The 21,185-nt window shown below is 41.2% G+C and overlaps 1 protein-coding gene across 1 annotated transcript in view; it reads left to right on the top strand.

Annotated features, from left to right (window-relative positions):
- LOC120021827 (netrin-G2-like) overlaps positions 1 to 2,614 on the top strand; it is a 135,375-nt gene extending 132,761 nt beyond the window's left edge. The window contains exon 7 of the mRNA XM_038965678.1: positions 2,385 to 2,614. Coding sequence (XP_038821606.1) covers positions 2,385 to 2,614 — 230 coding nt within the window. The remainder of the gene's footprint in view (positions 1 to 2,384) is intronic.
- Positions 2,615 to 21,185: the final 18,571 nt, after the last annotated feature.

Below are 21,185 nucleotides of genomic sequence, written 5' to 3'. Positions count from 1 at the left end.
GTGCAACGTCTGGATGCTCCTTATTAATCACATCAGAACAACAAATATTTTTAATATAATCCACATAAGTCACATCAAAATCTTATACAAGGTCTCTTATACACTATTTTAGGCCCAGCTTTTGGAACTTTGGCTTTCCTGGATATAGCCACTATATTGTGATCACTGCATCCAATGGGTACGGATACAGTTTCAGAACAAAGATTACAGAGCAAAGCTTCCTCTTGAGCGGACAGCTTGATGAAAACCAGAAAATATTCAGGTCCCTCTCTGTTTACATCACATACACTGTCAAGGATATCACACAAATTATTTAGATACTGACTGTTAGCACTTGATGGCCTACATCAGGGGTGTCAAACTCATTCCACGGAGGGCCTAGTGTCTGCAGGTTTTTGGTTTTTCCTTTCAATAAAGCCCTAGACAACCAGGTGTGGGGAGTTCCTAACTAATTAGTGATGTTAATTCATCAATCAAGTACAAGGGAGGAGCGAAAACCCGCAGACACTCGGCCCCCCGTGGAATGAGTTTGACACCTGTGGCCTACATCAACACCCCAAAATAACAGGCTTTAGATGATGCAGGTGAACCTGCAACCACAGCACTTCAATAAAACTTGACATGAGATTTTCTGTAAGCATTACAGGGATATGGCAATCTACACCCAATACCCCATAATAACAAAGTGAAAATAGGTTTTTAGAAATGTTTGCAAATGTATTAAAAATAAAAAACAGAAATACTGTATTTACATAAGTATTCAGACCCTTTGCTATGAGACTCGAAATTGAGCTCAGGTGCATCCTGTTTCCATTGATCATCCTTGATGTTTCTATAACTTGATTGGAGTCCACCTGTGGTAAATTCAATTGATTGGACATGATTTGTAAAGGCACATACCTGTCTATATAAGGTCCCATAGTTGACAATGCATGTCAGAGTAAAAACCAAACCATGAGGTCGAAGGAATTGTCCTTAGAGCTCCGAGACAGAATTGTGTGTAGGCACAGATCTGGGGAAGGGTACCAAAAAATGTCTGCAGCTTTGAAGGTCCCCAAGAACACAGTGGCCTCCATCATTCTTAAATGGAAGAAGTTTGGAACCACCAAGACTCTTCCTAGAGCTGGCCGGCCAGCCAAACTGAGCAATCAGGGGAAAAGGGCCTTGGTCAAGGAGGTGACCATTAACCTGATGGTCACTCTGACAGAGCTCCAGATTTCCTCTGTGGAGATGGCAGAACGTTCCAGAAGGACAACCATATCTGCAGCACTCCACCAATCAGGCATTTATGGTAGACTGGCCAGACGGAAGCCACTCCTCAGTAAAAGGCACATGACAGCCTTCTTGGAGTTTGTTAAAAGGCACCTAAATGACTCACAGACCATGAGAAACAAGATTCTCTGGTCTGATAAAACCAAGCCGCTCTGACATTGCTCATCCATATATTTATATTTATATATTCTTATTACATTCCTTACTTAGATTTGTGTATATTAGGTAATTGTTGGGTAATTGTTAGATTACTTGTTAGATATTGCTGCATTGTCGGAACTAGAAGCACAAGCATTTCGCTACACTCTCAATAACATCTGCTAACCATGTGTATGTGACCAATACAATTTGATTTGATTTGTTGGGGCGGTATACAAATTGTGGTGGGTCTAGGTTGTCGAGTAAGGTGGAGGTGATATGATCGTTAACTAGCCTCTTTAAGGCACCTCATGATGACAGAAGTGAGTGCTATGGGGCGATAGTAATTTAATTCAGTTACCTTCACTTTCTTGGGTGGACATGTTGAACCAAGTAGGAATTAAAAATAGAGACATTGAATTAAAAAGTAATTAATTAATTAATTAATTAAAAAGAGACATTCAACTGACCCAGAGAAAATGCATGCTCGAGAAAAACAGAAAAGAAAGAAGGCAGAAAAGAAGGCAGGTGTTACTTGTTGCCGAGGCTTGGAGAATTCATTTTTTCTTCACTTTTTTTCTTTCTTCCCCCCTCTCTTTTTATCTTTACTTTTAATTGCTCCCTTCTCATTACATCCCTCTTCCCTATCTTGTTGTTTTTGTGGCAAAACGTGTCCTCTCTTCTCATCTTCCACCTCATCGCTCTCACCTTCTATCCTACTACTCTCCTTCTCTTTGCTCCCCATCCTCATTTTATCTTTCATGAAACCGTCGTTTTGCCACTACATCTCTCCTTTCTTCCTTTCTCCTACCCTACCTTCCTCCACACCCTTTCTCTGCATGTACCTTTCCTCTCGCTTTTTTCTTCTTCCTCCCTCTCTACCTTCATCCACACCTTCTCTCTCTACCACGTCCTTCACCTCTCTCTCTTCTGCCCCCCCCCCCCCCCCCCCCCCCCCTCTCTCTCTCCTACAGCTAATGTGTGTGACGAGGAGCTGCTCCTGTGCCAGAATGGTGGGACGTGCTCCCAGAATCAGAAGTGTATCTGTCCTCCAGAGTTTAAGGGCGTGCTGTGCCAACAGTCCCGCTGCGAGGGGGGCAAGGCCTGCAACACCGCCTCCACCCTCCACCTCCTGGCCCCCCTCGTCCCCCAACTGCTCTGCGTCCTGCTACCACACCTTTTGGCCACATTAACTGCACACTGAGTCACCTGCTGCCTCCTCAAACACAGGGGGAACTGTTGTGTGTGTGCGCAACCCCAGAGAGGGAAGAGTGGGAAAGGCCTGCTAGCTGGCCAAGGACCCTATGAGCACACACAAACCCACACACACATCACAAGACTGTTACTGACTCGGGGAACCCCCCTGCTGTGAGAGTAAAATGAGACTTCTGAGGAAAATCAAGACAACCAACCCACTGTCTCTCCCTTTATACGAGAGACCTGGAGAAATCTCATACCAAAAAGCATTATTATTACTATTAAACGAGCAAATGAGAACAATTTAAATCATTACTGTTCACTATGAAGAAGAAGGGAGGGAGGAAATGGCTGATGTAACACAATGACGTTTCCTTTGTTTTATTGATTTGAGTTAATGCACCCCTCTTCTCTTGAGACCCTGCACTTACTGCTGCGGAAAGACTGACAGGGATTGTTTGACTAGACATGGGCGGAGAGCTGGAGGGAGGGGGGAGGGCTAGGTCGTGATTCGCTGCTGAGGACTACTTAGAATATAAAACAGGTTCCACGACTTCGACTCGAAAACAGACTTGTTTTTACCTTTTTCCTTTTTCTGCTGCAGTTTTTTATTTCAGCATCTTTTTCTGCCATTCATGTATCTTATGTGCCCACCGACAGACTGAGATGATACATTTAATTATTACAATATCCAGAGGGTTATCAATATTAAGATTTTAGTCACTATTACGGTCGTTATAGGAATGAGTGTTGCCACCGTTTAGCAAGATTTAATCTTCACACAGTATTCAGGAATAAAACAATCTAACTTACCAACAGTCTAAAAAGAGAGAGAAAAGGGGAGAAAGTATCAATATTATAAGTCATTATTTGAATATTTTTTGTAGAGATTCTTTTTGTTTAGAGTTATAATAAATGAACTATTCCAGAGGAGCATTTTATTACACTGTAAGCTTTACAGTAAATGTGAATTATTTACCTGTGCTTGTACTTTATTGATTCAATTCATTCTTTCAAGAGACAAAAATGTGTGACTACCAACCAAAACTCTCAATTGTCTTCTCCAGATTGGAACTGTCTGGATTGCTGAAAAGTGGGGGAAAAAAGACAACCTCATTCATTGGTATTTGATTTCATGTAGGTCTGACGTGTTTTATGCAAATGGTAAAAGAACTGACATGATGAGTGACACCAACAACTGAATCTGTCAAACCACTATGAGGTTCACTCATAACGACAGACAACCCCAATGCACATGAGAATACAATCATAAAAAGTTGAACAAAAATTGCACCATAATGTCCAGACAAACATTTTCCCCGTAAGGTTCTGACAAGAGTGTTCTCCTCGTAGAAATAGACTTACTAGAATGTAGAAAGCGCCCAGACCACTATTTTTATTTAATGGTTCTCCCGCTCTCTTGCAGAGATCATCATCACCGTGGAAACCCGAGGCTTACGGGGTCATGTTAATGACACCCTAGGCACTGTGTTGCATCTTTTACTAAGCTTTTGTAAAAAAATAAAACATTTCAGTGAAAGAGTAGTTCCTGGCTTTGGAGTCACTGACATTTTGAATAAACAGAGAACTATAGGAGAAATGCACCATTACTCCATTACAAAAGCACTACACACTCCAGCACTCCACAAAGCATACCTGGGAGGAATGCAAAAAAAGGGGGTGGGTGTCAGCATGCAGTAAAAAGAAAGACAAAGACATTCAGCCGGTGCCGGTGGTAAAATAAAAAATCATTAGGTATTCTAGTTTATTCTGTCTGTAAGGCATCTCTATTCTGGGATCCATTTCAGAAGAAGTCTGCAGTGTTCAAATTAAGGGCAAAGTGGAGATGTGAATTGAGACGTGTGGGGGAGATCCTCACAGAATGATCTGGGCGCAGATCAGAGAGCTCAAGGTAGGAGTTGTCCTGGCTGAACAGCACAGATCTAGGATGAAATTATCCTAGATCAATAAACTGAAGTGTTCGGTGGATGAAAGCTACACACCGCAACCAGTAGCGGTGTGTGGGTAAAATCCCTGAGGAAGCAAATTCATGGGGGAAAAAGCCATATTACAACCTGTGTTGTGAGAACTCTGTTGTTTGCTCTATAACTTGTTAGTTCATATGCCTTGCCACCGTGATATATGCCGCGTTCAAAACAACTGGGAACTCTAAAGTCTCCGACTTCAGTGCGTTCAAGATAACTGGGAACTCGAGCTCCGACTGGGAAAAATATTTTTCGAAAACGGTCATCAAACTTGGAATTCCAAGTCGTAAACTCGAGCATCTTTCTAGAGCTCAGAGTTTCCAACCTAAAGATCACTGACGTCACGATTTGAACTTGTTTTTTTTTTCAAAGTTACCAGTTGTCTTGAATGCCGAGACACAGTAGCAGAATAAATTCAACCACACCTTTGTTTCATCCCAAAAGTCAAGGGGTCTAAACACTCCGTATGCACTGTACTGTATATCAACAGGAAGATATAATTACATAAACTTTTCAAAGCACTAGTAATGACTTCAGGTTTATATCACCTGAAGCATGTGCAGAACCATGTAAACACTTGCACGAGCTTGGCAAGTATGCATTAATCTTGTGCATGTATTTGTATATTGTGTGCATGCTTCAGGTGATAGAAATCTGAACGCACTACCAGCGCTTTGAAAAGGTCATGTGATTATACTTTCCCGTGGATACAGTGAGCTCCGCTGTTGTTTTATCTCTGTATTCCAACACTTTAGATTTGAAATTATACAATGACAATGAGGTTAATGTGCAGACTTTCATTTTGGGTGAATCGTTTAGAAATTACAGCACTTTTTGTACATAGTCCCCCCATTTTAGGGGACCAAAAGTATTGGGACAAATGCACTTGTGTATTAAAGTAGTCTAAAAGTTTAGTATTCCTAGCATGCAATGAGGACATCAATGTTTCAGATTATTTTGTGCCCAATAGAAATGAATGGTAAATAATGTGTTGTGTCATTTTGGAGTCACTCATTGTAAATAAGAATATACTATTTTTCTAAACACTTCTACATTAATGTGGATGCTACCGTGATTACGGATAATCCTGAATTAACCGTGAAAAATTATGACTGAGAAAGTTCGATGTACACATGTCATACCCCCCAAAAATGTTAACATCCCCTGTTATTGTAATGTTGAGAGGTTAGTGTGTCTTGGTGGTATGATATTTGTGCGTCTGTAACCTTCTCACTCGTCATTATTCACGATTCTTTCAGGACTATCCAGAATCATGGTAGCATCCACATGAATGTAGAATTGTTCAGAAACATATTCTATGCTTATTTTACAATAAAAGTTACTCCAAAATTATCATACATTATTTATCATTAATTTCAGTTGGACACAAAATAATCTGAAACAACTACAACAAAAAGCAAATGCATCAAACAAGTTTGTGGATTCACAAACTTGATGTACATTCGGGCTTTGAGGTCATGAGAGGAAACTTTCCTGATTCAAATGCTAATTTCTACCCGATGTAGACCTCTATGTCTGGTTTCCAGGTAACTAGGAAGACTGTTCTTACCAAGGTCCAAGGCGATCTCGGCGATCTATTTGGTGTAGAATGGTATCGAGAAATACTAAAGTAAAAATAATAAATAGAAGGGAAAATACAAAGGCATGCAAGGCCGAAAGAAAACTATTCAAACAAGCATGGGAAGGCCCTCCAGGCTCTTCTTATTTGGTATATTGGTGATCGCACAATTCAATGTGCATCTCGCCACATACTATGCGGGATGGAAACAGAACAAACTACCAAAAAACTACCAAACTACCAACAAAAAAATCTAAAGATAAACTGAACAATTTTTCTGTCAAAAAATCTAACTAATCTGATACCTACATAGGCTCAAGGGGAACCTGGGAGGGTGGGTCTTCTGGCGCCAGTACCCCTTGCAAGTCTTCAGATGTAAAATCCTGAAGTCCCAAAACCTTTTCTGCCGCAGCCACAATAATGTCCAGTTTCTTAGACTTCTTTGAGACTTGTGCCAAACAGTTTCTAAGTGGGGCAAAGAACGCCACAAAATCCATATTTTTAACTTCTCTAGGGTAGGGGGACCTATTTTCACCTCCGGATGAAAAGCGTGCCCAAAGTAAACTGCCTGCTACTCAGGCCCAGAAACTAGGATATGCATATAATTGGTAGATTTGGGTAGAAAACACTCTAAAACTGTTCAAATAATGTCTGTGAGTATAACAGAACTGATTTGGCATGCAAAAACCTGAGAAAAATCCATCCAGGAAGTAGGATTTTTTTTATTTTTGTAGTTTTCTATTCAATGCCATTACAGTATCCATTGACTTTGGACTCAAATTGCAGTTCCTATGCCTTCTACTAGATGTCAACAGTCTTTAGAAATTGTTTCAGGCTTGTATTCTTAAAAATTAGGGAGTAAGACCAGGCTGAATGACTGAACCCTAAAGTGTCACAGAGCTTTTTCATGCGCAATCCCAAGAACGCGCCTTTCTTGTTTACCTTTTATATTGACAACGTTATTGTGTGGTTGAAATATTATCGATTATTTAGGCTAAAAACAACCTGAGGCTTGAATATAAACATAATTTGACATGTTTCTATGAACCTTACGGATACAATTTTGATTTTTTTGTCTGCTTGTTGTGACTGCGTTTGAGCCTGTGGATTAATGAAGAAAACGCGCAAACAAAATGGTTTTTGGATATAAAGAGAGACTTTATCGAACAAAACAAACATTTATTGAGTAAATTAATGTCTTCTGAGTGCAACCATATGAAGATCATCAAAGGTAAGTGATTAATTTGATCTCTATTTCTGACTTGTGTAACTCTTGGCTGGTTACTGTTTGTAATAATTTGTCTGCTGGGCGATGTTCTCAAATAATCGCATGGTATGCTTTCGCCGTAAAGCCTTTTTTAAATCTGACACCGTGGTTGGATTCACAAGAAGTTCATCTTTAAACCTATGTATAACACTTGTATGTTTTCTGAATTTTTATAATCAGTATTTCTGTTTTTGAATTTGGCGCTCTGCAATTTCACTGGATGTTGGTCAGGTGGGACGCTACCGTCCCCTTTTACCGTCCCCTTTTAACACACAGGGTATGTTTTGACTGGCAGCAAACATTTACTATAGGCTGTGGTGCGTCCACTACCATATCTACTAGCATCACTTGTTCTCTCAATTCTTTTAATTGCCTCCGCATAGGAGATTTGATTGACCGCTCAAACTTTTGCCACCTCAATCTCCTTGACCTCAGGAACTCGGGATCATTATCCCAACCACAATTGCAACTCCGTTTTCCTTTTACACATCGTTCTTCAGTTTACTCTGTCCGTCTGCACATTCTTGAAATATGGCCAAATCCTTTACAATTCTTACACTGCAATGGTTTTGGGACAAAAGCTCTTACAGTGAATCTTACATAACCAAGCTTCACATGCGTAGGTATTTGCTCTTTATCAAAAAACAACAGGAGCGACAGACTTTCTTTTATTTCTCCATTCACAATACCAGGAATTCTCTTCAGGTATTCAACCTGAACATCCGTCGTCACCCCTGAGATGACTCCGAAGTTCAAAACACAAAACTTCTGTTGTACAGATTCTTTTGAGGCTCACTGCAATCTTCCTCTGTTCTTCAGAAATACAATTCATCTAAATAAGACCAGAACTGGTCATTCTGACAGACCCCACTGATCCCAATGCATACTTCACCATTTTCGACACCTCAAATGAGTTTCCCACATATGCATCCTTACTCAACAAACATATCCCAACAAGAAGTGATTCATTATCATTCATACACGTATTCTCCACTCCAATTTTAGACAATTTCCTTTTTGTTCCAGTTTTCGATACTACTGTTGTCGATTCAGAACATTCGTCTTCACCAACTTTGCTCGACGCGCTGCTTAATTCTCACTCAGCTTCCACTTCCGCCATAATTCCCTACCTATCTTCCAGGCTCCTCTGTCCACCTCTCACTCTGTAATCTGCCACTCACTCGCCAATCACCCACACCTGTGAGCAATAGAGCTCGCCAGCTTGTAGGCTAGTTCTAAAAAATTGAAATTATTTACCTCTGCTATTCAGCTATTCCTATGGGAAAAATTAACGGAGAATAGAGTTTTGCAATAAACTCCAAAAATAAAGTCTGAGGTTACCACAGACCGTATTTTCAGCATTCATCCAAAACCCCTTGAAAAACTGCATTAATTTTCCCATAGACTTTGTTCAACAAACCATGGCGGAGTTAGTGCCTACAAAATAAACGCCATTACTTCTCATCAACATCTGGCCCGGTTGCTGCTGCCCCCTAGGGATGGGATGTGGAAGTTTACCGCCTACCTGTGCCAAATGAAAGACGCATGAAAAAATGCAACTTTTATTTTCCCCTCTTTTGGCAGCGTACAATGTTGACCATGATCATTTTAGTTTTTACACTAAATATAATCAATATAACCGGAAGCTCTCCAACAGCTTACAAACATAGATGAACTCAGCTGATTGATTTGGTGAACAATAATACAGGCTCCAGGTGAACATTGCCATGAGGGTGCAGCACCAATTGAAACAAATAAAACAAAAACAATACTTTTGCTGCTTAATATGAAAAGTAAACAAGGTTCATTCAATTTCAAATACATGGAATTCTTAATCTACCTTCTGAAAATAGTATGGAAAATACAGAAAATTATATCATGTCTATTTTTGGTTCAACTAGGACTGGATTAAATTTATTTTTGATACTGTTGCAAAGCTAACTAAAAAGCAGCATTCCCCAAGTGAGGATGGCTTTCACTTCAGCAGTAATAAATTCATGAACTTCTTTGAGGAAAAGATCATGATCATTAGAAAGCAAATTACGGACTCCTCTTTAAATCTGCGTATTCCTCCAAAGCTTAGCTGTCCTGAGTCTGCACAACTCTGCCAGGACCTAGGATCAAGAGAGACACTTAAGTGTTTTAGTACTATATCTCTTGACACAATGATGAAAATAATCATGGCCTCTAAACCTTCAAGCTGCATACTGGATCCTATTCCAACTAAACTACTGAAAGAGCTGCTTCATGTGCTTGGCCCTCCTATGTTGAACATAATAAACGGCTCTCTATCCACCGGATGTGTACCAAACTCACGAAAAGTGGCAGTAATAAAGCCTCTCTTGAAAAAGCCAAACCTTGACCCAGAAAATATAAAAAACTATCGGCCTATATCGAATCTTCCATTCCTCTCAAAAATTTTAGAAAAAGCTGTTGCGCAGCAACTCACTGCCTTCCTGAAGACAAACAATGTATATGAAATGCTTCAGTCTGGTTTTAGACCCCATCATAGCACTGAGACTGCACTTGTGAAGGTGGTAAATTACCTTTTAATGGCGTCAGACCGAGCCTCTTCATCTGTCCTCGTGCTACTAGACCTTAGTGCTGCCTTTGATACCATCGATCACCACATTCTTTTGGAGAGACTGGAAACCCAAATTGGTCTACACGGACAAGTTCTGGCCTGGGACAAGTTTAAACTTTCTACTTTTAAACTCGGACAAAACAGAGATGCTTGTTCTAGGTCCCAAGAAACAAAGAGATATTCTGTTAAATCTGACAATTAATCTTGATGGTTGTAAAGTCGTCTCAAATAAAACTGTGAAGGACCTCGGCGTTACTCTGGACCCTGATCTCTCTTTTGACGAACATATCAAAACTGTTTCAAGGACAGCTTTTTTCCATCTACGTAACATTGCAAAAATCAGAAACTTTCTGTCCAAAAATGATGCAGAAAAATGAATCCATGCTTTTGTTACTTCTAGGTTAGACTACTGCAATGCTCTACTTTCCGGCTACCCGGATAAAGCACTAAATAAACTTCAGTTAGTGCTAAATACGGCTGCTAGAATCCTGACTAGAACCAAGAAATTTGATCATATTACTCCAGTGCTAGCTTCCCTACACTGGCTTCCTGTTAAGGCAAGGGCTGATTTCAAAGTTTTACTGTTAACCTATAAAGCGTTACATGGGCTGGCCGGTTCCCCTCTCTCCACTGGGATTCTCTGCCTCTAACCCTATTACAGGGGCTGAGTCACTGGCTTACTGGTGCTCTTTCATGCCGTCCCTAAGAGGGGTGCGTCACTTGAGTGGGTTGAGTTACTGACGTGATCTTCCTGTCTGGGTTGGCGCCCCCCCTTGGTTTGTGCTGTGGTGGAGATCTTTGTGGGCTATACTCGGCCTTGTCTCAGGATGGTAAGTTGGTGGTTGAAGATATCCCTCTAGTGGTGTGGGGGCTGTGCTTTGGCAAAGTGGGTGGGGTTATATCTTTCCTGTTTGGCCCTGTCCGGGGGTATCATCGGATGGGGCCACAGTGTCTCCTGACCCCTCCTGTCTCAGCCTCCAGTATTTATGCTGCAGTAGTTTATGTGTCGGGGGGCTAGGGTCAGTTGGTTATATCTGGAGTACTTCTCCTGTCTTATCCGGTGTCCTGTGTGAATTTAAGTATGCTCTCTCTAATTCTCTCCTTCTCTCTTTCTTTCTCTCTCTCGGAGGACCTGAGCCCTAGGACCATGCGTCAGGACTACCGGGCATGATGACTCCTTGCTGTCCCCAGTCCACCTGGCCTTGCTGCTGTTCCAGTTTCAACTGTTCTGCCTGCGGCTATGGAACCCTGACCTGTCCACCGGACGTGCTACCTGTCCCAGACCTGCTGTTTTCAACTCTCTAGAGACTGCAGGAGCGGTAGAGATACTCTTAATGATCGGCTATGAAAAGCCAACTGACATTTACTCCTGATTATTATTTGACCATGCTGGTCATTTATGAACATTTGAACATCTTGGCCATGTTCTGTTATAATCTCCACCCGGCACAGCCAGAAGAGGACTGGCCACCCCTCGTAGCCTGGTTCCTCTCTAGGTTTCTTCCTAGGTTTTGGCCTTTCTAGGGAGTTTTTCCTAGCCGCCGTGCTTCTACACCTGCATTGCTTGCTGTTTGGGGTTTTAGGCTGGGTTTCTGTACAGCACTTCGAGATATTAGCTGATGTACGAAGGGCTATATAAAATAAACTTGATTTGATTTGATGATTATTTGGTGTATTTCAAGTCAAGCATCATATGACAAGTAAATCTTGAAAAAACTAGGATGTTATTTAACACATTTATCCCATTTATCTTTTTTTAAGCATTGCCTTCCAATATCAAAAACTGGAGACTGAGATGTGCAGTATTTCTGTTACATGTATTTAGAAAATGTATTTCAAGATCTGAGTGTTTTGTCATTTGTATTACACTGCTGAACTACACTCCAATGTATTTTGTAACAAATTACAAAATACTTTTCTATACCATTTTTAATACAGCAGTTCACAATCCTCCTTTCACCATGCATTGGTATCAGAATTCTGATGGCACCATCGCATGATAAAATCGTCTGCTAAATGAACAAAATATTTTGTATATGTAAAAATGAACAATTGCATAGCATGCTTAGTTTTATTCGAATAAGCGCCACCCTGAAACAAGGACAATAATAATGCCCAGTGTGCTTTGCTGTTATTTTGGTATGTTCATTTTCACATATTGTAACATCCGTCGTTAAATGAAGACCAAGGTGCAGCATGGTAGGCGTACATTTTCTTTTCATTTCAAATGTTCCACCAAAAACAATAAACAACTCAACGAACATAAAGCTAGGAGTGCAACACATGCAAAACAAAAAGACAAGATCCCACAACTGAAGGTGGGAAAAAGGGCTGCCTAAGTATGATCCCCATTCAGAGACAACGATAGACAGCTGCCTCTGATTGGGAACCATACTCAGCCAACAAAGAAATATAAACATAGATTTCCCACCCTAGTCACACCCTGACCTACCAAATAGAGAATTAAAAGGATCTCTAAGGTCAGGGCATGACACCTATTCACTGAACAAAAATACAAACGCAACAATTTCAAAGATTTTAGTGAGTTACAGTTCATATAAGGAAACCAGTCAATTGAAATAAATTCATTAGGCACTAATCTATGGATTTCACATAAAAAAGGTAGGGGCTGAAATCAGAAAACCAGTCAGCAACTGGTGTGACCACTATTTGCCTCATGCAGCGCAACATATCTCCTTCGCATAGAGTTGATCAGGCTGTTGATTGTGGCCTGTGGAATGTTGTCCCACAAACACTCCTCTTAAATGGATGTGCGATGTTGCTGGATATTGGCGGGAACTGGAACACGCTGTCGTACATGTCGATACAGAGCATCCCAAATATGCTCAATGGGTCTGTTGAGTATTCAGGCCATGAAAGAACTGGGAGATGTTCAGCTTCCTGAAATTGTGTACAGATCCTTGTGACATGGGGCCATGCATCATCATGCTGAGGCGAATGAATGGCGCAACAATGGGCCTCAGGATCTTGTCACAGTATCTCTGTGCATTCAAATTGCCATGAATAAAACGCATTTGAGTTCATTGTCCGTAGCTTATGCCTTCCCATACAATAACCCAGTGGTGTAAAGTACTTAAGTAAAAATACTTTAAAGTACTACCTAAGTCGTTTTTTGGGTGTATCTATACTGTACTATTTATTTTTTGACCACTTTTACTTCATTCCTAAAGAAATTATGCACTTTTTACTCCATACATTTTCCCTGACACCCAAAGTACTCACATACACATACTTAGGAGATGTTATTGCAGGTGTAGCGAAATGCTTCGTGTTCCTAGCTCCAACAGTGCAGTAGTATCTAACAATTCACAACAATACACACAAATCAAAAAATAAAAGAACGGAATTAAGAAATATAAATATTAGATTGAGCAATGTCGGAGTGGCATTGACTAAAATACAGTAGAATATAATACAGTACATACATATAAGATGAGTAAAGCAGTATGTAAACTTTATTATAGTGACTAGTGTTCCATTATTAAAGTGGCCAGTGATTCCAAGTCAATGTATATTGGGCAGCATCCTCTAAAGTGTAGGGTTGTGTAACCGGGTGGAGGCCGGCTAGTGATGACTATTTAACAGTCTGATGGACTTGAGATTGAAAAACAGCTTCTATCTCTTGGTCCCAGCTTTGATGCACCTATACTGGCCTCGCCTTCTGGATGATAGCGGGGTGAACAGGCCGTGGCACGGGTGGTTGATGTCCTTGATGATCTTTTTGGCCTTCCTGTGACATTGGGTGCTGTAGGTGTCCTGGAGGGCAGGTAGTTATCCCTCGGTGATGTGTTGGGCAGACAGCACAACCCTCTGGAGAGCCCTACGGTTGAAGGCTGTGCAGTTGCCGTACCAGGCGGTGATACTGCCCGACAGAATGCTTTTAATTGCGCATCTTTAAAAGTTTGTGAGGGTTTTAGGGGCCAAGCCAAATTTCTTCCGCCTCCTGAGATTAAAGAGGCGCTGTTGCGCCTTCTTCACCACAATGTTTGAGTGTGGACCATTTCAGCTCGTCAGAGATGTGTACGCTAAGTAACTTAAAGCTTTACACCTTCTCCTCTGCGGTCCCGTCGATGTAGACAGGGGCGTGCTCCTCTGCTGTTTCCTGAAGTCCACAATCAGCTCCTTTGTTTTGTTGACATTGAGTGAGAAGTTATTTTCCTGGTACCACTCCACCAAGGCCCCACCTCCTCCCTGTAGGCTGTCTCATCATTGTTGGTAATCAGGCCTACTACTGTTGTGTCATCTGCAAATTTGATGATTGAGTTGGAGGTGTGCATGGCCACGCAGTCATGGGTGAACAGGGAGTACAGGAAGGGGCTGACCACACACCCTTGTGGGGCCCCTGTGTTGAGGATCAGCGAAGTGGCGGTGTTGTTTCCTACCTTCACCACCTGGGGGCGGCTCGTCAGGAAATCCAGGATCCAGTTGCACAGGGCGGGGTCGAGACCCAGGGTCTCGAGCTTAATGACGAGTTTGGAGGGTACTATGGTGTTAAATGCTGAGCTGTTGTCGATGAACAGCATTCTTACATAGGTATTCCTCTTGTCCAGATGGGTTAGGGCAGTGTGCAGTGTGATTGTGTCGTCTGTGGACCTATTGGGGCGGTAAGCAAATTGGAGTGGGTCTAGGGTGTCAGGTAGGGTGGAGGTGATATGGTCCTTGACTAGTCTCTCAAAGCACTTCATGATGACGGAAGTGAGTGCTACGGGGCAATAGTCATTTAGCTCAGCTACCTTCGCTTTCTTGGGAACAGGAACAATGATGGCCCTCTTGAAGCATGTGGGAACAGCAGACTGGGATAAGGATTGATTGAATGTGTCTGTAAACACACCAGCCAGCTGAGGACGCGGCTAGGGATGCCATCTGGGCCGGCAGCCTTGCGAGGGTTAACGCGTTTAAATGTTTTACTCACGTTGGCTGCAGTGAAGGAGAGCCCTCAGGTATTGGTAGCGAGCCGTGTCAGTGGCACTGTGTTGTCCTCAAAGCGAGCAAAGAAGTTGTTTAGTTTGTCTGGGAGCATGACATTGTGATCCGCGACGGGGCTGGTTTTCCTTTTGTAGTCCATGATTGACTGTAGACCCTGCCACATACCTCTCGTGTCTGAGCCTTTGAATTGTGACTCTACTTTGTTTCTATATTGACGCTTAGCTTGTTTGATTGCCTTGCGGAGGGAATAGCTACACTGTTTGTATTCGGTCATGTTTCCGGTCACCTTACCCTGATTAAAAGCAGTGGTTCGCGCTTTCAGTTTTGCGCGAATGCTGCCATCAATCCACGGTTTCTGGTTGGGGAAGGTTTAACCTTTCTGGCGCAGGCGTTCCACTAGCGACCCACCTCAACAACATCCGGTGAAATTGCAGAGCGCGGAATTCAAATTACAGAAATAGAAATATTTAACATTCATTCAAGTGTCATACATGTCAATCAATGTTATTGTCCGACGCTATCCGGAATATATCCCAGCCCAAGTGATCGAAGCAATCTTGAAGCATGGAATCCGATTGGTCGGACCAGCGTTGAACAGACATGAGCGTTTCCTGTTTTAGTTTCTGTCTATAGGCATTAGAGATTGAAACATTCTCTGCTTCACGGAAACATGGCTCACTCGGGATACGTTATCAGAGTCGGTACAGCCACCTGGTTTCTTCACGCATCGCGCCAACAGAAACAAGCATCTCTCTGGTAAGAAGAAGGGCGGGGGTGTATGCCTTATGATTAACGAGTCGTGGTGTGATCATAACAACATACAGGAACTCAAGTCCTTTTGTTCACCTGACCTAGAATTCCTTACAATCAAATGCCGACCGCATTATCTACCAAGAGAATTTTCTTCGATTATAATCATATAAGTTATCTTGGTTTCTTGACTGCTGCTGTTAGTACAGAACACTCGGATCAACCCTTAAAGAGTTGGGTGGGGCTAAAGCTTAAGAGGATATGAACAATCCTTAATGGGTGTAGACAAAGAAGGGCTCTCCAGGAGTACCAAAACATTCAAAGGCCATTTTCTCAAAAGTGAGTTTACAAGTTGATATACTTTCAAAGTAGTATTACTTTCAGATTGTTCCTCAACTGTAGTGTATGATATGCCATTGTGTAGCTCTGAGTCTCTACTTTAATCAAAGGTTAAAAAAAAAACATACAATTTCAAATTTTGCTACATAAGACAGATTTGAGCAGGACGGTCACAAATGCACTGCACAGGAGAAGACCATAGCCAACATGCAAGAGCACTTGCCAGAAGCAGAGCAATACCGGAGAAGGTGGGGGCTACGGCTTTACGGTGTCCCAGAGGGCCAGGGTGAGAATGTGAAGCGCATAGGAAGTGACATCTGTGACCGTGTGGCCCCGGACTTCCCAGAAGGATATATGAACATGGTTGTGGATATCGCTCATCTTATTGGGAAGAAGTAAGATGCCTTCAGCAGCCGCTCGATCATCATCCAGTTCCCTTTCCGCACAGCGAGAGATGCAGTTTGGAAGAAAGCGCCTTTCTGAAAGAGAGAACATTTAGGTTGCGGTTCAAACTCAAAAAAGACACACCCTCATCCACTTACCCTCACCTTATGCCCTTGGGGGAATCCCCGTCAACATCTTGGAGGGCGATCCAAATGATTAGCCAAGCAAGGGAATTTTGCAACGTAAGCCTCTCAGCCCTCGTTTCTAGTCGAGTTTGCGAGTGTACAATTACAGCTGAAGTCAGAAGTTTACATACACCTTAGCCAAATACATTTAAACTCAGTTTTTCACAATTCCGGACATTTAATCCAAGAAAAATTCCCTGTCTTAGGTCAGTTAGGATCACCACTTCATTTTAAGAATGTGAAATAATAGTAGAGAGAGTGATTTATTTCAGCTTTTATTTCTTTCATCACATTCCCAGTGGGTCAGAAGTTTACATACTCAATTAGTATTTGGTAGCATTGCCTTTAAATTGTTAAACTTGGGTCAAATGTTTCAGGTAGCCTTCCACAAGCTTCCCACAAAAAGTTGGATGAATTTTGGCCCATTCCTCCTGACAGAGCTGGTGTAACTGAGTCAAGTTTGTAGGCCTCCTTGCTCGCACACACTTTTTCAGTTTTGCCCAAAGATTTCCTATAGGATTGAGGTCATGGCTTTGTGATGGCCACTCCAATACCTTGATTTTGTTGTCCTTAAGCCATTTTGCCACAACTTTGGAAGTATGCTTGGGGTCATTGTCCATTTGGAAGACCCATTTGCGACCAAGCTTTAACTTCCTGACTGATGTCTTGAGATGTTGCTTCAATATATCCACATAATTTTCATGCCTCATGATGCCATATATTTCTGAAGTGCACCAGTCTCTTCTGCAGCAAAGCAACCCCACAACATGATGCTGCCACCCCCGTACTTCACGGTTGGGATGGTGTTCTTCGGCTTGCAAGCGTCCTCCTTTTTCCTCCAAACATAACGATGTTAATTATGGCCAAACAGTTCTATTTTTGTTTCTTCAGACCAGAGGACATTGCTCCCAATGTCCCAATGTGCAGTTGATAACCGTAGTCTGGCTTTTTTATGGCGGTTTTGGAGCAGTGGCTTCTTCCTTGCTGAGCAGCCTTTCAGGTTATGTCAATATAGGACTCGTTTTACTGTGGATATAGATAATTTTGCACCTGTTTCCTCCAGCATCTTCACAAGGTCCTTTGCTGTTGTTCTGGGATTGATTTGCACTTTTCGCACCAAAGTACGTTCTTCTCTAGGAGACAGAAGGCGTCTCCTTCCTGAGCGGAATGACGGCTGTGTGGTCCCATGGTGTTTATACTTGCGTAATATTGTTTGTACAGATGAACGTGGTACCTTCAGGCGTTTGGAAATTGCTCCCAAGGATGAACCAGACTTGTGGAGGTCTACAAAAAAAAGGTCTTATTTTGATTTTTCCATGATGTCAAGCAAAGAGGCACTGAGTTTAAAGGTAGGTTTTGAAATAAATCCACAGGTACACCTCCAATTGACTCAAATGATGTCAATCAGAAGCTTCAAAAGCCATGACATAATTTGCAGGAATTTTACAAGCTGTTTAAAGGCACAGTCAACTTAATGTATGTAAACTTCTGACCCACTGGAATTGTGATACAGTGAATTATAAGTGAAATAATTAGACTGTAAACAATTGTTGGAGAAATTACTTGTGTCATGCACAAAGTAGATGTCCTAACCAACTTGCCAAAACTATAGTTTGTTAACTTCTCTAGGGTAGGGGGCAGCATTCGGAATTTTGGATGAAATGCATGCCCAAATTAAACTGCCTGCTTCTCTGGCCCAGAAGATATGATATGCATATAACTGGTAGATTTGGATAGAAAACACTCTAAAGTTTCCAAAACTGTTAAAATAGTGTCTGTGAGTATAACAGAACTGATTTGGCAGGCAAAAACCTGAGAAAAATCCATTCAGGAAGTAGTTTTTGGGGGGGTTTTGTAGTCTTCTATTCAATGCCATTACATTACATTGACTTAGGACTCAAATTGCAGTTTCTATGCCTTACACTAGATGTCAACAGTCTTTAGAAAATGTTTCAGGCTTGTAACCTGAAAAATTAGGAAGTAAGAGCAGTTTGAATGAGTGGACCCTAAAGTGTCACAGAGCTTTTTCATGCGCACAACCGAGAGAGTGCCTTTCTTGTTTACATTTTATATTGACGACGTTATTGCCCGGTTTAAATATTATCGATTATTTAGGCTAAAAACAACCTGAGGATTGAATATAAACATCGTTTGACATGTTTCTATGAACTTTACGGATACAATTTGGATTTTTTTTGTCTTCCTGTTTGAGCCTGTGGATTACTGAAGAAAACGCAAATAAAACTGAGGTTTTTGGGTATAAAGAGACTTTATCGAACAAAAGGAACATTTATTGAGTAAATGAATGTCTGCTGAGTGCAACCATATGAAGATCAAAGGTAAGGGATTAATTTTATCTCTTTTTCTAAATTGTGTAACTGTTCTACCTGGCTGGTTACTGTTTGTAATGATTTGTCTAGTGGGCTATGTTCTCAAATAATCGTAAGGTATGCTTTCGCCGTAAAGCATTTTTAAAATCTGACAACGTGGTTGGATTCACAAGAAGTTAATCTTTAAACCTATGTAAAATATGTTTTGTTTTCTGAATTTTTATAATGATTATTTCTCTATTTGAATTTGGCGCCCAGCAGTTTCACTGGCTGTTGAAGAGGTGGGACGCTAACGTCTCACGTGCCCAAGAGAGGTTAACAATACATTTGTGGAGTGGTTGAAAAACCAGTTTTAATGACTCCAACCTAAGTGTATGTAAACTTCCGACTTCAACTGTATGTTCACTTCGGGGCCTGAAACTCCCCATAATTCAACGATTGTTGTGACGATTTTACATCCACTAAGAAAGGTCAGCCAAAAATTACAACCTCAACATCAATATGGAGTCAACATAGAATGTAAATAAGTTACAAATTGTGCTACTACTGTCGTAGCAATTTCCTGTATTACCAAATGAGGAGAGATACAAACCACACACCAGTCAGAGTTATACTTAAACGTCATCTTTAATAATATGAGCTTTACAATAGCCCTTTGACTCTCAGATCAATTCAGTGTCTATAATGAATTCTGAGAGTACCAACATAATGGCAATTGAGATCTTTTATAGCAAAGATCCACCCCCCTAGTCGACATGACAAACCACAGATAATAGTTCACAAAGAAAGTTCACAAAGAAAGACTTTTACTTGAGAGAGGAGTATCCCTTAGCCAGATTGCATTCGCTATAAATTATCGCTCAGTTTGGTGTCTAAAACGAGGTTCTAATCTCGTTCCTGGTACTTCATAGTACAAAAATATTAGCTTTACTATCTGGAATGCTCTTTAGGATTTATTGGCCAAAGACATTGTAAATCTCTTCTGTCAGTGCTATCTCATAGAGGCCCATCCTCAGTGGAACACTGAACACACAATAGTCGACAGATTCTATTCTGTCGAATAAAACAACCATTCTAATGCAATACAAAGATTATAAAATAATCTTACAAGCACTATAACATAATCTCGCAATTTTCCACGACACTACTGCACATGACGGCACAAACACATCTCGTAAAAGTAATGATGTTTTGGGAAATTGTAGAAATAAAATATTTTTTAGGCAGGCTAACATTATTTAGCTAATTAATTTGCGAGCTATTATACAGTAGGCGTATATTAATAATTATGTATTTAATGTAAGTAGACATGCAATCATAATTTACTGTAGAGCATATAAATCACCCACAAGCTACCGGTGGCTGAAAACACAATCATCGAGGGATAAACGACTGACGAATTTTCGGGCAAGGGCGGTCCATTTAAAAATCATTCCTTCCTCCTTAGGGTTTGTCTTTTAAGTGTTTGGACTGCAGCCTTAGATTCGGTGAGGAACTGACTGCAGCAGACAAGGCAGCAAAGGCAAAGTTGTGGCCTCTCGTCCAACAGGACCCGAAATCAAGGAAAGGGTGGATACTACATGGGAATCAGAGCCTTTTTCACCGACAATAAATAAATTGGACCGTGGTGATTTGCTCCGCCGGTAGGCTTACAAGGTAGCCCCTTCCCCACAACAAACTGAGCATTCTAGTATTGAATTGTGGTGTTATGGTTAAGACTTCTGTTAAAACAAATATGAAGCAACTTTTTATAGAGAGGGTAGAGTTGAGACTGCATAGGATTTTCCTTTCCATTTTGTATATATGGACTTTAAGTTTGTCAATCAATGCCTGGGGGATACGAAACCTGTTTTTTTTGGTTTGTAAGGACTGCAACACAGATCTTGTATTCGTTCAAGAAACACATTCACGCAAGGAGGACTATATATTTTTTTAAATGTGTGGGTAGTGACATTTTCATGGTCCACGGGACTAAATCATTCAGCTGGCGTTGCAATTTAGCACACCATTTCAAAGGGACATTTTTGTTTACTCAAATGGACACCAATGGACACCAATGGACATTGGCTAGTAGTGGTCATATGTATACTGTTATAGTCTTCCAAATTCTACCTACATGTACATATTACCTCGACTAACTGGTGCACCTGCACATTGACTCTGTACCGGTACCCCCTGTACATAGCCTCGCTATTGTTATTTTACTGCCGATGTTTAATTATTTGTTA

This window comes from Salvelinus namaycush, chromosome 26, assembly GCF_016432855.1.
Source record: "Salvelinus namaycush isolate Seneca chromosome 26, SaNama_1.0, whole genome shotgun sequence".
Lineage (NCBI taxonomy): Eukaryota > Metazoa > Chordata > Actinopteri > Salmoniformes > Salmonidae > Salvelinus > Salvelinus namaycush.
This window is presented reverse-complemented; position numbering and strand designations above follow the sequence as displayed.